Below are 16,215 nucleotides of genomic sequence, written 5' to 3'. Positions count from 1 at the left end.
GGGCTCTGAGAAGCTGCAGCCAGGGCTGTCACCATGCCCGCCTGGCAGCTCCTTCCACACTGCTGGAACCAGAGGACACTCTGGTTCTAAACTGAAAAAGACTAAAGCATGAGCAGCCAGGTTGAGGGTGAGGACAGCCCCAGTGCAGGGTAAGTAGGCAGCATGGAGGCAGGGGAGAGAGGATGCCCCTGGGCAGCAGATGTCTTCTTCAGAGATACAACTCAGGCGCAGGCCTCAGGCTTGGGAGCAGGCCTGCTGTGGGCCTCCCCACTCCCTGACACTGGCCAGCGGTCAGGCAGCACTGGGCCCTCAGGCAGCCTCCACTGTCTGCTACGGATGCCCCAGACCTGCCAGGTTGTGGCCCCCATGCACCAGAGCAGAGGCCCCTGTCCCAGCACACAGGCTATGCCACATGGTCAGTGAGGGAGCTTTAGCCTCAGCCTGAGACCAGCCCTCTGAAGGGGTGCCTGGGTCCCCCAGAGGGCACCCAGAGCTCACCACACACCTGCAGCAGTCTTACCTGTGTCCAGGGCCTGTGGCCCCTCCAAAGGAGGGGACCTGGGGGTGGGTGGCCGGCGATACACCACATGCACACGGCCCTGCTCAGCCTCTTTCGCCACCAGCCCCGTCTCCAGGGGTTCAATGAAGAACTCTTCCTCCTCCATACGGATCAGGCCAGCCTGTGGGGCAAAGATGAGATGGTTCAAGTCCCAGGCCAGCGCAGACCAAGGACAGGAGCAGTGAGAAGGGCCCAGAGGGCAGGAGCAAGGGGGAGGACCAGAAGACCCTGCCCAGCACCCCAGCTCGAACCCTGGGCCAAGGAGGGTACAGACTGGTCGCCTCGGCTGCCCAGAGCTTCCACTTGCAGCCACCAAGGCCTGAGCCACTGGACGGTGGTGAGTCTGGTCTGTGGAAAAGACTCCACCTGGGTCATCCTATCCCGACCGCCCCAACAGGAGCACAAAGTCTAAGCAAACAGCTCCCAGCTGTCAGCCAGGACTGAATCTGCCACTGACATGTTTAGCTGGACCCAAATAGTATTTTCAAAATTCTGAACCCAACACTCAAAATGATGATAATTCATGTTTCAAAAATGGAATTCCAGTTTCCCTTGTAAAATGCAGGCTCTCATCGCCGTGCATGTCACGGATGGAGCACACACCCTGTCCCTGGCCACAGTCCCCACTGCCCCCACTGTCTCTCCCTTTATCCACGTCGGTCACCAGCCCAGACTACAGTCAATGGGACTGCTGCCCCTCCAAGACCAGCCATAGCCCTCTTATGCTACAAAGTCCTGGCTGGACCCCCATCCTTGATGAGTTTCAGGCTGCTCCCTCCCTCTTGATTCTTTGGTTCATATACACAAACCAATGGTCTCACTCTGGAAGCCCACACTGTGTCAACTGAAGATACAGTTTCTTTACATCACACACTTAGGACCCTCTTAGGGGGTTGGGATTTTTTAAACCACTTCATAAAGGTACGATTGACATGTTAAAAGATGTCAGTAGTTAATGTACACAACTCATTGTGTTTTGAAATAAGTATACACTCATGAAACCATTACCCCTATCATAGCCACAAACATATTCATCACCTCTCAAAGTATCCACCCACACCCTTTGGTATTATTATTTTTTGTGATAAGAATACCATGTTAATATCAACCCTCTTAGCAAATTTTAAGTATCAGATAGAACATTGCTAGTTTTAGGCACCCTGCTGTGTACAGATCTCCAGAAATTACTGATCCTGCAAAGCTGAAATGCTGTGCCCTTGGTTCATCACCTTCCCTTTCCCATCCCCCAAGTTTGCTCAACATCATTTATTGAAGGGACTATCTTCCCCCACTGAATAGTCTTGGCTCAACTGTCAAGTATAAATTGACTATATATGCATGAGATGATTTCTGAGCTCTCGATACTATTCCATTGGTTTATGTGTCTGTTTTTATGTCAATACCATACTGTTTGATTACTATACCTTCAAAATACAGTTGAATCAGGGACCATAATGCCTCTAGCTTTGTTCTTTCTCAAGATTCCTTTGACTATGCAGGGTCTTGTGGTTCCATACAAATATTAGTATTGTTTTTTCTGTTGAAATTTGGATCTTGATAGGGATTGCACTGAATCTATAAGATGGCTCTACATAGTGTGAGCATTTTAACAATATTAACTTTTCTGATCCATGAATACAGTATATCTTTTCATTTGTGTCTTTCTTCAATTTCTCATCAATATCTTATAGTTTTGGGTATATAGATCTTCCACTTCCTTGGGTATATTTATTCCTAAGTTTAGTATTTTAAGCGCTATTGTAAATGAGATTGTTTTATTTCTTTGTCAGGGAGCTCATTGTTAGTGTATAGAAAAATGCAAATGATTTTCTATATTTATTTTGTATCCTGGAACTTAACTGAATGTGTTGATTAGTTTTAACAGTTGTTGGTGGAGTCTTTAGGATTTTCTATATAGAAGATTATGTCCATATGGAAACACCAGAGACCCCAAATAGCCAAAGCAATCCTGAGAAAGAAGAATAAAGTGGGGGGGGGGGGGATCTCACTCCCCAACTTCAAGCTCTACTACAAAGCCATAGTAATCAAGACAATTTAGTACTGGCACAAGAACAGACCCACAGACCAGTGGAACAGATTAGAGACTCCAGACATTAACCCAAACATATATGGTCAATTAATATTCGATAAAGGAGCCATGGACATACAATGGGGAAATGACAGTCTTTTCAACAGATGGTGCTGGCAAAACTGAACAGCCACATGTAAGAGAATGAATGAAACTGGACCAATGTCTAACCCCATACACAAAAGTAAATTCAAAATGGATCAAAGACCTGAATGTAAGTTATGAAACCATAAAACTCTTAGAAAAAAACAGGCAAAAATCTCTTGGACGTAAATATTAGCAACTTCTTCATGAACATAGCTCCCTGGGCAAGGAAAACAACAGCAAAAATGAACAAGTGGGACTATATCAAGCTGAAAAGCTTCTGTACAGCAAAGGACACCATCAACAGAACAAAAAGGTACCCTACAGTATGGGAGGATATATTCGTAAATGACAGATCTGATAAAGGCTTGACATCCAAAATATATAAAGAGCTCACACACCTCAACAAACAAAACACAAATAATCCAATTAAAAAATGGGCAGAGGGACTGAACAGTTCTCCAAAAAAGAAATTCAGATGGCCAACAGACACATGAAAAGATGCTCCACATCGCTAGTTATCAGAGAAATGCAAATTAAAACCACAATGCAATATCACCTCACACCAGTAAGGATGGCTATCATCCAAAAGACAAACAGCAACAAATGTTGGCAAGGCTGTGGAGAAAGGGGAACCCTCCTACACTGCTGGTGGGAATGTAAATTAGTTCAACCACTGTGGAAAGCAGTATGGAGGTTCCTCAAAATGCTCAAAATAGACTTACCATTTGACCCAGGAATTCCATTTCTAGGAATTTACCCTAAGAATGCAGCACTCCAGTTTGAAAAAGACAGATGCACCCCTATGTTTATTGCAGCACTACTTACAATAGCCAAGAAATGGAAGCAACCTAAGTGTCCATCAGTAGATGAATGGATAAAGAAGATGTGGTACATATACACAATGGAATATTATTCAGCCATAAGAAGAAAACAAATCCTACCATTTGCAACAACATGGATGGAGATAGAGGGTATTATGCTCAGTGAAATAAGCCAAGCAGAGAAAGACAAATACCAAATGATTTCACTCATCTGTGGAGTATAAGAACACAGGAAAAACTGAAGGAACAAAACAGCAGCAGAATCACAGAACCCAAGAAGGGACTAACAGTTACCAAAGGGAAAGAGACTGGGGAGAATGGGAGGGTAGGGAGGCATAAGGGCGGGGAAGAAGAAAGGGGGTATTATGATAAGCATGTATAATGTGGGGGATGGGGGAAACGGGAGGGCTGTGCAACACAGAGAAGACAAGTAGTGATTCTACAACATTTTGCTATGCTGATGGACAGTGACTGTAATGGGGTTTGTGGGGGGGGACTTGGTGTAGGGGAGAGCCTAGTAAACATAATATTCTTCATGTAATTGTAGATTAATGATAACAAAAAAGGAGGGGATTACTCCCTGATAGGATAAAATTAACTGCAAATCAACGATTAATGCATGCTTTACATATCCTTAATTTTGATCTTTTAAAGGGTGTCAGATGATCAGCTATGGAAGTACATTTTTCTGATAATATTTCTTTCTCTTAAAAAAAAAAGCAGTTCCTGTATGGTGGTCTCCAGTAGGTTCTTCACAATGGTATAAAGGTCATATCAAAGTGTGGGCAAAGGGTTTGTTTGTGTTTATACAGAGGATCAAAGCCTAATTTGGCTACCCAGAAAACGAATTAAGATATGATATGAAGAAGAACTTCCAACATCAACATCCTCTGGAAGAGTCATCCCAGAAGATGATCATCAAAAAAACTTAAACAAAGATCCTGGCGCTGTTGCAGTTGTAGCTGCATTCATCCCACCGGTTCCTGGACTTCCATTGGAATGAAGAAGGAGCTATCTAAGCTGGCCTGTGCATACAGTAAAACAACAAATTTGACTGGATCTATACTGTTGGAACTCAACCAAGAATTAGGAGAAGTGCAAGTCGCAGTGCTCCAAAATCGTGCAACTATAGACTATCTACTGTTAAAAGAACATATGGGATGTGAACAGTTCCCAGGAATATGTTGTTTTAATTTGTCTGATTTTTCTCTATTCAAATACAGTTAGACAATATCCATCACATCATTGATAGGTTTTCACAAATGCCTAGGGTACCTAACTGGTTTTCTTGGTTTCACTGGATATCGCTGGTAATTGTAGGTCTGCTTTTGTTATGTAGCTATATTCCTATTATGTTAATGTGTGTACACAATTTAATTAGTAGTTTGTTAAAACTTATACATGCTTATGTTACTCTACAAGAAGATATGTCAAAGAAATAATCAATCTTCCCATGTTTTCTTCTATCTATTACTTCTATAGCTTTTCTTCTTCCTTCCTAATTACAGCCCTTTAGTAGAATTCGTGCCTCATATAGAAAATTACTGAGTATCATAATTCTTCCAAGTGGTAAAGATACCTCAAGACAAATGCTGGGCATAGAAGCCACAGGGCACAAATCTGCAAAAAAGTAAAAAGCTAACCTTTTCAAAGAATATTGCTTCCCTCTCACTTCCCAACTTTACATTTCCCTGTATGGCCCCAGAAGATGACTGGTTAGCCAGAGACAGGTAAGATTCCTCAAGGGAGGAACAACCTAAGACAGGCACAGTCGCAGGGGGGCCATCAGGTGAGAAATTGGGGATCAACAGAGGTGAGGCTTAGAACCTCACCCCCCCTGTTTTGAGAGAAATCTTCTGCATCTGTGGATGTTTTGTTGCCCTTGTCTAGCTTGGATTAATACTTAGTCTATAGGTACAGACCTGATCATCTACATTTGCCCTCTTACAGCACTAAATTATGTTTTCTACCTTTATCTTGCATCTACCTACCACTTCAGCATTTTATTTAAAAAAATAATAATAATAAGGGAGAAGTGTGGGATTCACATATAAATCAATTATAAAAATCAAGTGAATAATCATATCTGACTTGATTGTTTATAGTTCATGATGCATGATCAAAACCGAAAGTTTCTGTAATATGACTGCCCTTGCACTGTTCACCATGTAAGAACTTATTCACTATGTAAGAACTCATTCACCATGTAAGAACTTGTTTGTTATGCTTCAGAACATTGGAGACTGTTGAGAATTAGGCTTGGGGTTGATTAATGATTGTGCATTGAGTCCCCTATACAGAATTTTATTGTTGTTAACAACCATTTGATCAATAAATATGAGAGATGCCCTCTCAAAAAAAAAAAAGATTATGTCATCAGGAAACAGGGACAGTTTTACATTTTCCTGTCTTATTTGGTTGCCCTTCCTTTTTCTTGCCTGATTGCTGTAGCTAGAACTTCCAGAACTATAGAAGTGGTGAGAGTGGGCACCCTTGTCTTGTTCATGATCTTAGAAGGAAAGCTTTCAGTCTTTCACCACTGAGTATGATGTTAGCTGTGGGTTTGTTGTTTATGGCCTTTATTGTTCCTTGTAGTATGTTCTTTCTACACCTAACTTGTTGAGAGCTTGTACCATGAAAGGAGGTTGAATTTTATCAAATGTTTTTTTGGCATCAACTGAGATGAGAGAGGAATTTTATTTTTCATTATATTAAGGTGGCTTATAACATTTATTGATTTGCATATGTTGAACCAACCTTGAATCCCAGCAATGAATCCCACTTGATCATGGTATATGATCCTTTTAATGTACTTTTGAATTCAGTTTGCTAATATGCTGTTAAGAATTTCTGCATCTATATTCATGAGGGATATTGGCCTATAGTTTTCCTTTCTTATAGTCCTTCATGTTTTGTAGTCTATAAATGTTCTCAGTGTCCTTATCTGGCTTTGGTATCAGGGTAATGCTAGCTTCACAAAATGAGTTAGGGACTGTTCCCTCTTCAATTCTTCTGAAGACTTCAGGGAGAACTGTCTAATTTTTCTTTAAATGTTTGGTAGAATTCACCTGTGAAAGTGTCTAGTCCTGGATTTTCTTTGGAGATTTTTGATTATTGATTCAGTCTCTTTACTCATTACTGGTTTTCTCAGATTTTCTATTTGTTCATGATTCAGTCTTGGAAGTTTGTATGATTCCAGGAATTTATCCTTCTCTTCTAGGTTGTCCAATTTGTTGGTGTATACTTGTTCATAGTAGTCTCTTTGATCCTTTATATTTCTGTGATATCAGTTATAATGTCTCCTCTCTCATTTATAATTTTATTCAAGTCCTCTTTCTTTTTTTGGTAAATCTAGCTAAAGGTTTGTCAATTTTGTTTGTCATTTTAAAAAAATCAACTCAGATGTTGATTTCTTTTGTTTTTCTATTTTCTACTTCATTTATTTCTGCTGTGATCTTTGTTATCACCTTCTTTTTGCTTGTTTTGAGTTTAGTTTGCTCTTCTTTTTCTGTTCCTTGAAGTATAAAGTTAGGTTACTTATTTGATATTTTTTCTTTACTGTAGGCATTTATCACTATAAATTTCCCTCTTAGAATTGCGTTTGCTTTATAATGTAAATTCTGGTATGCCATGTTTCCATTTTTGTTTGTTTCAAGGTATTTTCTTTTTCTTTTGATTTCTTCTTTGACACATTAGTTATTTGGGAGTGTGTTACTTCATTTCCACATATTTGTGAATTTCCCAGTTTTCCTCCTGTTACTGATTTCTAATTTCATACCACTGTAGTCAGAAGAGTTATTTGGTATGATTTCAGCCTTTCACATTTGCTGAGACTGTTTTTTGATCTAAAATATGATCTATTTTGGAGACTGTCCCATGTGTGCTCGAGAAGAATATATATCCTGCTGCTGTTGGATGGAATGTTCTGTGTATGTCTGTTAGGTCCATCTGATCCAAAGTACAGTTCAAGTCCAATGTTTTCTTGTTGATTTTCTGTCTGGATGAGCTGTCCATTTGGAAAGTAGGGCATTGAAGTTCCCTACTATTCTTGTATTGTTGTCTATTTCTTCCTTCAGATATGTTAGTATTTGATTAATGTATTTAGGTGCTCTGAAGTTGGGTGAATATACATTTACAATTGTTATATTCTTTTGATGAACTGTCTACTTTCTCATTATTTAATGACCTTCTTTGTCTCTAGGTATAGTTTTTGACTTAAAGTCTATTTTGTTTAATGTAAGTATAGCTACCTCTGCTCTCTTTTGATTTTAATTTGTGTGGAGTATCTTTATTTATCCCTTCACTTTGAGCCTATGTGTGTCCTTAAAGCTGAAATGAGTCTCTTATAGGCATCAAATAGTTGGGCCTTGTTTTTGTATCCTTTCAGCCACTCTATTTTTGATTTGAGAATTTAACCTATTAACATTTAAAGTTAATCACTGATAGGTAAGGACTCACCAAAGCCATCTTGTTAATTTTCTATTTTGTACTTCCTTTGTTTCTTTCTTCCTCTCTTGCTGTCTTCCTTTGTAAACTGATGCTTTTCTGTCATTGTTTACTTTGATTACCTTCTCTTTACCTTGTGTGTATCTACACAGCATGTTTTGAGGTTACTCTGAGGCCTACTTGAAACAGATAGTTTAAGTTGATAACAACTTAATTTCACATACAAGAACTCTTCCCTTTCATTCCCCACTCCTGCATTTTATGGTCCTGACATCATAATTTACATCTTTTTATATTATGTGTCCATTAACAAATTATTGTAGCTATAGCTATTTTAATACTTTTGTTCTCTAACCTTTTCATTAGAGTTAAGTGGTATACATACCCCCTATTACAGTATTAGAGTATTCTGAACTGACTAGACACTTAACTTTACCAGTATGTTACATATTTTCACATGTTATAAATTAGTATCTTTTTGTTTCACCTTGAAGAACTCCTTTCAACCTTTGTTGTAAGGCAACTCTAGTGGTGGTGAAGGCTCTCAGCTTTTGTTTGTTTGGAAAAGTCTTTACCTCACCTTCATTGCTGGATGCCATCTTTGCCAGGTGAAGTATTCTTTGTTGGCACTTTTCTTCTTTCATTACTCTAAACACATCATTCCACTCTCCCAGCCTACAAGGTTTCTGCTGAGAAATCCCCTGAGAGCCTTATGGGAGTTCTCTTATGAGAGATTTCTTATGAGAGAAATCATTTCTCTTGCTGCTTTTAAAATTATCTCTCTCTGATTTGAGATAGTTGTATAATTATAATGTGTCTTGGAGAAGATCATTTTAGAATGAAGTTTTAGGGTGACCTATTAGCTTCTTTATCAGGCAATTTATCTCCAATTCTTTCAGGTCAGTTACTCAAAGTTTACTGTGTTCCTTTGATGGTGTCATGCGTGCCTCATTCTTCATAATCTCTTTAGCCTTGCATGGTTATCTGTGTATTTCCAGGCTTTATGGACTGACTTTAGTGTGGATAGGAGCACGCGGATCATGCTGTGATCCCCAGATCTAGTTGGTGCAGGGCACCAAGTGCAGGGGTGTATGGCGGCTCTGGGTCTGGGGAGGGGTGTGCTGCTTCATTGGCTCAGGCTGCAAGGGTCCATGCCATCAACAACCATGTGGTCCTTGGAAAGCACTGCAAGGAGTCTACAGTGGCTGCAAGTCCTCTTGACATCCTTAGTAGCCTCTCCAGGTCCAGTTGCTAGAGACCAGGGCCAGTTTGGTGGTGACAAGAGCCAGTGGTATGCATGCACTTGGCTGCAGGGGCCAACTGCAGGTACCTGTGTAGTAGCAGGGTCTGGCTGCAGATGTACACATGACAAGGGCCAGGGCCAGCTGTAAGGATGAGGGCCAACTGCAAGCACACTGCAGCTACCCGGGCCCTGGCTGTTGAGGTGCATTCCCGTGGCCACAGGGTCTCACCATGGGTACATGCAGGGTACTGGAGGCTGGTGACAGGAGTCAGGTCAGCAGCATGCATGTGCACAGCTTGGAGGGGCTAGCCCTGAGTATGTGCCCAGTGGTGGGGGTCAGCCACAGGGGTCTGAGCTGGCGTTTGCACTGAGATGGGCTGGCTGCCAATGCAGATATTGTGCTGGAGAGAAGGGCTGTGGGGTAAGGAGCAGGAGGGAGTCAGGTGGCTGGTGTCCATGAACGCAGAAACCTGTGGGGTAAAATCAACAGAGGGTCTCAGCGGCTGTTTTGGCCATTCGTTTTCCTAGCGGTGGAAGCTGCTGGGGTCTTCTGTGGAGCAAGCCACTGGGAACCCTGGTCACTCCTACTGCATAGCTGATACAGGTAGCCCTGCCCACCTTTGTTCCTAGTTGCATCTGTATACTCCAGCTTTGCTGGTCTCTGGATGGGGTGGGACTGAAGTGGGTCCTTTTTGCACTGCCAGAGAGGCTGGGAAGCTGGTTGTTCACCTTGCTATCCCTTTCCCAGTGAGGAAAACTTTCTTGCTGGGGAATCTGCTCCTGGCCCTGAGCAGTGCCAGCCTGGGGGACAAGATGCTGCCAGTGAAATGAAGCTGTCTTCCTTCTCTCCTTGTGCAGTTCTTCTCAGGTTTTTTGTTCCACTGTGTTCCTGAAGCTTCTTAAGTGGACTCCTGAGCAGCCCCAGAGCTGTTTTTGTTTGTGGATAGCTAGTTGTTCATCTTTGCTGGGGGATGGTGGCTGGGGTCTCTTACTCCACCAACTTGGTGACCTCCCTCAGAATTTTTTAAGACCTTGAATTATCTGCTCCAACTTAAGAATCAGAGAATCTCACATAAATGACCAGACTTCCAGATTTTCCTGAAACACCAGAAAAGCTGGTATTTCCTGTTGCCCATCCCACACGCCAGCTCCGGAGGTTCCCTAAACGGTTATCCCCTTGAGCCTCCAAAGGGAACGCAGCCCTGCCAGCTCCTTGACTTGGCCTCCAGACCTGTGGGAGAATAAGTTCTGCTGTTTTCAGTAGTTTGTTCCAGCAGCCACAGGAAACTAGTAAGGGTCCCTGTGGGCGGTGGGATGAAGTTTTCAGCATCTTGGGCTTGCAAGGAAGGGGCCCAGGACACGGAGGAAGGGCAGGATCCAGAGCTACGGGAGCCAAGGCCTAGGCGCATGGTCTGCAGTCCATGGGGGAGGGGAGCAGCCTGCGGGAACCCTGCAGCCCACACTCTGACTCATGCCTGGGTCTCAGGGCCCAGCCAGGCCTGGCAGGGAGGGAGAAAATTCTTGGACGGTGAGTGAAAAATGACCCCCAAACAGAGCACACGTCCTCTGAGAGAGACACAGAGGGCCAGGGCGGGCCACGTGGGCCATGCCTTTCCATGGGCACTACCTCTACACTGCCAATGGCATCTCCCGTGATTGCAGTTTGAGGGCAAACTGGTGTCTCAGACCCGTCTTATTAAACACTGCCAATGGCATCTCCCGTGATTGCAGTTTGAGGGCAGACTGGTGTCTCAGACCCGTCTTATTAACAGAACCCACTCAAAGATGTGTGGGAATTCACGGCGGGGGCACCAGGGCATGAGCGGTCTGAGGTCCAGTGTTCTGGGTTCCCAGCACCATTCTGTCTGGCCGGGTGACCTCGTCCAAGGTGCAGAGGCTCCCTGGGCATCCGGTTCCTCTCCTGTAAATGGACTGGCCACCCCTCTGCTGGCGCGGTTGCTGTGAGAACATTTGCTGCCTGGGACACACTCAGAACCGGGGCACACGCTGGAGGCGCTCTGCAACCCAAGTGCCATCACCCGCCTGTTTCCCTTCCAAATGAAACAACTGAGACAGGGGCAGGACTGCCTGCCAGGGACACACGGGGTCCAGGAATCAGACCTCAGACCCCAGGTGGAAGGAGCATCCTCTAGGGAGCTCCTGGGCCAGATCAGGCCTGTTGTGGTAACTAGGGCAGGATTCAGGGTGTCAGGGCCCAACAGGGCCACCCCTTCTTCTGGAGGGACACATGTGCACAGGCTGGGAGTCCTCTATGCCACAGGCCTAGGGCTCTGGGGTCACTTTGAGGGCCCCAGTGTGACATGACCCAGAACCTGACCTCTCTGGCCTGAAAGACCCCCACATAGTTTGGGGTGTCCCTGTGGGCCAGAGGTCAGGCTCTCCCCTTGCCTGGCCTCCCGATGGAAGGCTACTAGACCGACCCAAAGGCACTCGAACAACCTGATGATGCCATGGGTCTCACCATGGTCCCGAAGCCAGGACCCAAGTTGGCCAAGCTGCCTGCAGGGACCTTCCCTGTGCCCATCTAAAGGCCACTGAGATAAATTGGATGCATGACGCCAATTTACTCAGGTTTCCTCTGGCCACCAGAGACTCTGAGAGTACTCACAAATGGAGGAGTCAGCCATTCCTCATCAGCACCCAGCCATCTCTTCTAAGTATTGTGGAACGCGTGCATGGGTTTGCACGTATGAGCATGGGTGGCACCTGCACCAGACAAGCACTGACCACCCCAGGGCCACTGGATGGCCACCTTAGCCCAGCGGTGGGCCACCCCCTCAAGACCACTGGCTAGAGTAACACTCATTGAAAGGCTCTCCTCCAAGAAAGCAGGATTCATTTTATTGCCCACTTTTCAAGCCTTTTAGTATGTGTCCCAGGAATGATCTAAGAAGCTGCAAAAGAAAGCTGACAGAGAACAAGGTCCAGAATGTGGGCTACACTGGGCTGAGTTTTTTCCAGGACTGATTTTCCTGCTGTCAGTGACAAACACTTCTGTTTTTACATGTAATTTTTATTAATAAGAATCAGTTCTTCTGCCCATTTGATGCATATAATGAAGCCCTCATAGCACACTAGCCTGCAGGGTGCCCGATCAGGAGCCTGCCTGCATCTGTCCAGCCTGCTATCCTCAGAAGGGCTGGCACCCCGACCCTGGCTCTCACCTCAGACCCACTCTGCTCCTGGGCTCTACAGCTGTCTGCCCAACCTGGCCAGGAGGTAGCAATGGGAGGATTCTGTGCCCACCCCCTGGTGCCACCAGAGGACCAGAACATGTAGTTCTTTCGGTCATCGTGTCTGTGGATGGTTCTCAGATCTTGGTGAGTTATAAGGCACCTGCCCTGTCCCTTCCTTTTCTATGCCCTGTTTCTTTGCTGTCTGGTGTATAAGGAAGTGGTCACTAGAAATGGAAACTAAAAGTTAAAAATGTATAAGAATCCCAAGGCTTAACAGATAGTCTCTGGTACTTTAAATTTTAAAGTGTTCAAAGCACTGGACACTCTCAGAGTTGGGGTCTCACAGGAAAGCGGGGATGCATCTTGCACCCATGCATAAGGCACTCAGCTTGCCATCTTCACAGGCTCCTGCCGTGGAAGCCACAGGCTACAGCATGCAGCTGCCTCCCGCATGTGCGTGCGGGGACCAGGTCTGTCATTCAACCTGGGCATTCTGTCAACCCTTGGCACCAAGACTGTCAGGTGTCTGTCAAGGTTGCAGTGGAGATGATCAAAAATAGAAAGAAAAAAAGCAGCTGGTCCAAAAAACAGAAGTATCCAGTCTGATGGAGGACAGGGCAGCATGTATCTGCATTAATTCGCTGTCACCCCAAACTCCACCACGCTGTGAAATACACACGTACACCTGCCATAGGAACCCCCCAAAATGCTGGCACCTGGTAAGATTCCCATTTCTGGAGCTGTTTTAGCACCAAGAAAACCATGTCCTTTCTTCCCTCTTTCCTTTGGTAATGAACCCATGAAATTCACAGGCATTGGGGCAACGGGCTCTGGCTTTCCCTGCAGGGGGACATGCCAAGTGACCAGGCCTGGTCTAATGATGGCCTAGTGGGTCTGCCACCTCCAGGGCATCTCCTGACAGCCTGCCCGGATGCATTCTTTCCCCTCCCAGCTACTGGGGGAGACCAGAAACACCCTGGAAGTTTCATGGGGAGGCAGCAGGACTGTAGCCACTGAGCAGTCACAGGCACAGAACTAAAGTCCTCTCAAATGTAAGCCATTCTGTCCTGATCAGCAGGGGCTCCTTCACAGCTCAGCACCACAGAGGATGCTGTGTACCGATTTTCCACTTTTCCAAAAGGAGCACCAGTCTGGGTGGGAACTGGCCACTGGCAGGTGAGAGCAATCCCGCGGAGGCACCTGTCCTCTCCCCTGCCTCTCCATCAGCTCCTGCCATGAGCATTCTAGAACATCCCCTTCTTGAACCTGGCTTCAGGCCCGCCAGGTCCTTTGCCCTGGAAAGTCCCTCTTTTGCCCTCAGCCAGCCAGAGTCTGTTTCCAAGGCTCAGAACCAGGGTGCCCCGGTGGACACGTGCCCCTAGCACCAGGCATGGGACTTGCTGAGCCTGCGCCCAGCTGGGTGTTAAAGAAAGCTGGACCCTACTTTGAAGGACAGGGTGAGCACTGGATACGGAGCCAGGACACCTGTTGCCTCCACAGCCCCCAGCCCTCATCTGCAAAGTGAGGAGTTAGGCCAGATGACCTCTGACTTAGGCACTGGCCATCCTCTGCGATTCCAGCAGGATCCAGGAGAAGCTGCAGTACAAAGAAGCAAACACACTGAAAGCAGAAACCTGCTCCCTGCAAGATCCTCACCTCACAAAACAAAGGCCTCGGAGCCCTGGAGGCCACAGCAGCCCCCTCCCTGTCCCCAGATGGGCTCCCGAGGGTCCTCCACTCTGTACCCAGGCTCTCTTTGTGCCTCAATGCTGCAAGCCTCTGCCCTTCATTCCCAAGGGTCTTGGTGGTACCTGAAGGACCCCAGGGCTTGAGTCCCACTGTAAGTCAGATGTTCTATGGGGCCTTCAAATGTGGTATAAATTCAGGCAGAGCCAAGATGGTGGCATGAGTAGGACAGTGGGAATCTCCTCCCAAAAACATATATTTTTGAAAATACAACAAATACAACTATCCCTAAAAGAGAGACCAGAAGACACAGGACAACAGCCAGACTACATCCACACCTGCGAGAACCCAGTGCTCGCGAAGGGGGTAAGATACAAGACCCAGCCTGGAGGGACCCGAGCGCCCCTCACCCCAGCTCCCAGCAGGAGGAGGGGAGTCGGAGCGGGGAGGGAGAGGGAGCCCAGAACTGCTAAATAGCCAGCCATAGCCATCCGCACTGGAGCACAGACACACAATGAGAGGAGTGCGGGAAACTAGCAAAACGGGACAGTAAGACCTGCGAGCGGGTCCCTGCAGCTGGTGCCCCTGGGACAAAGTAAAGCCAGTGCTTTTTGAAAGTCTTAAAGGGACAGGGACCCCACAGCTGGACGGAAGCATCCCGGGACACTTAGCTCAGCAGCTGGGAATCCCAGGGAACTCTGGGCACCCTAACCCCCTAGGCAGCAGCTCTGAGATCCCTCACAGTGATAAACGGCCTCCCACCAGTTCCCCATCCAGTGCGGCCCCACCATAGCAGTGCGGCAGCCTGAGGCTGGCCATGCCCACAGCAAGGGAGCTTCCTCCACAGCGGCCAGGCAAGAAAGAGAGACCCAGTCTATGCGCAACTGCCCAACACAAGCTGCTAGGGGTCGCCGTTGTCCCAGGAAAGAAAGGCCAGGAACAAGTGGAAAGGGTCTTGGTTCTCCCAGCTGACAGATGAGCCAACAGCATACCACTGCATCTATCAACATGAAAAGGCAGAAAAATTTGATCCAGACCAGACTATCCCAGACATCTTCCACATCCTCCCCTGAGAAGGGATCTGGGGAGATAGATTTAACCAATCTTCCTGAAAAAGAATTCAAAACAAAAGTTATAACCATGCTAATGGACTTGCAGAGAAATATGCAAGAACTAAGGAGGGAGAATACAGAAATAAAACAATCTCTAGAAGGACTTCAAAACAGAATGGACAAGATGCAAGAGACCATTAATGGACTAGAAATCAGAGAACAGGAACGCAGAGAAGCTGACGCAGAGAGAGATAAAAGGATCTCCAGGAATGAAAGAATATTAAGAGAACTGTGTGACCAATGGAAATGAAACAATATTCACATTATAGGAGTACCAGAAGAAGAAGAGGGAGAAAAGGGATAGAAAGTGTCTTTGAAGAAATAATTGCTGAAAACTTCTCCAAACTGGGGGACGAAATGGCCTCTCAGACCACAGAAGCACACAGAACTCCCATGACAAGGGACCCAAGGAGGGCAACACCAAGATACATAATAATTAAAATGGCAAAGATCAAAGACAAGGACAGAATATTAAAGGCAGGCAGAGAGAAAAAAAAGGTCACCTAAAAAGGAAAACCCATCAGGCTATCATCAGACTTCTCAAGAGAAACCTTACAGGCCAGAAGAGAATGGCATGAAATATTTAATGCAATGAAACAGAAGGGCCTTGAACCAAGAATACTGTATCCAGCACGATTATCATTTAAATATGAAGGAGGTATTAAACAATTCCCAGGCAAGCAAAAGTTGAGGGAATTTACCTCCCACAAACCATCTCTACAGGGTATCTTAGAGGGACTTCTCTAGATGGGAGCACTCCTAAAAAGAGCACAGAACAAAACACCCAACATATGAAGAATGGAGGAGGAGGAATAAGAAGGGAGAAAAATAAACATCAGACTGTGTTTATAATAGCTCAATAAGCGAGTTAAGTTAGACAGTAAGGTAATAGAAGCTAACCTTGAGCCTTCGGTAACCATGAATCTAAAGCCTGCAATGGCAATAAGTACATATCTTTCAATAATCACCCTAAAT

At 45.5% G+C, this 16,215-nt stretch overlaps 1 protein-coding gene across 2 annotated transcripts in view; it reads right to left on the bottom strand.

Moving 5' to 3' along the window:
- Positions 1–16,215, bottom strand: part of ADAMTS2 (ADAM metallopeptidase with thrombospondin type 1 motif 2) — a 221,152-nt gene that overhangs the window by 140,856 nt on the left and 64,081 nt on the right. For both annotated transcript variants that reach the window (XM_037002116.2, XM_017657011.3), the window contains exon 3: positions 521–680. In XM_037002116.2, coding sequence (XP_036858011.1) covers positions 521–680 — 160 coding nt within the window. The remainder of the gene's footprint in view (positions 1–520; positions 681–16,215) is intronic.

Source organism: Manis javanica, chromosome 14 (assembly GCF_040802235.1).
Source record: "Manis javanica isolate MJ-LG chromosome 14, MJ_LKY, whole genome shotgun sequence".
Taxonomy (NCBI): domain Eukaryota; kingdom Metazoa; phylum Chordata; class Mammalia; order Pholidota; family Manidae; genus Manis; species Manis javanica.
Note: the sequence above shows the minus strand (reverse complement) of the source record. Positions and strands in the feature narration are given on the sequence as shown.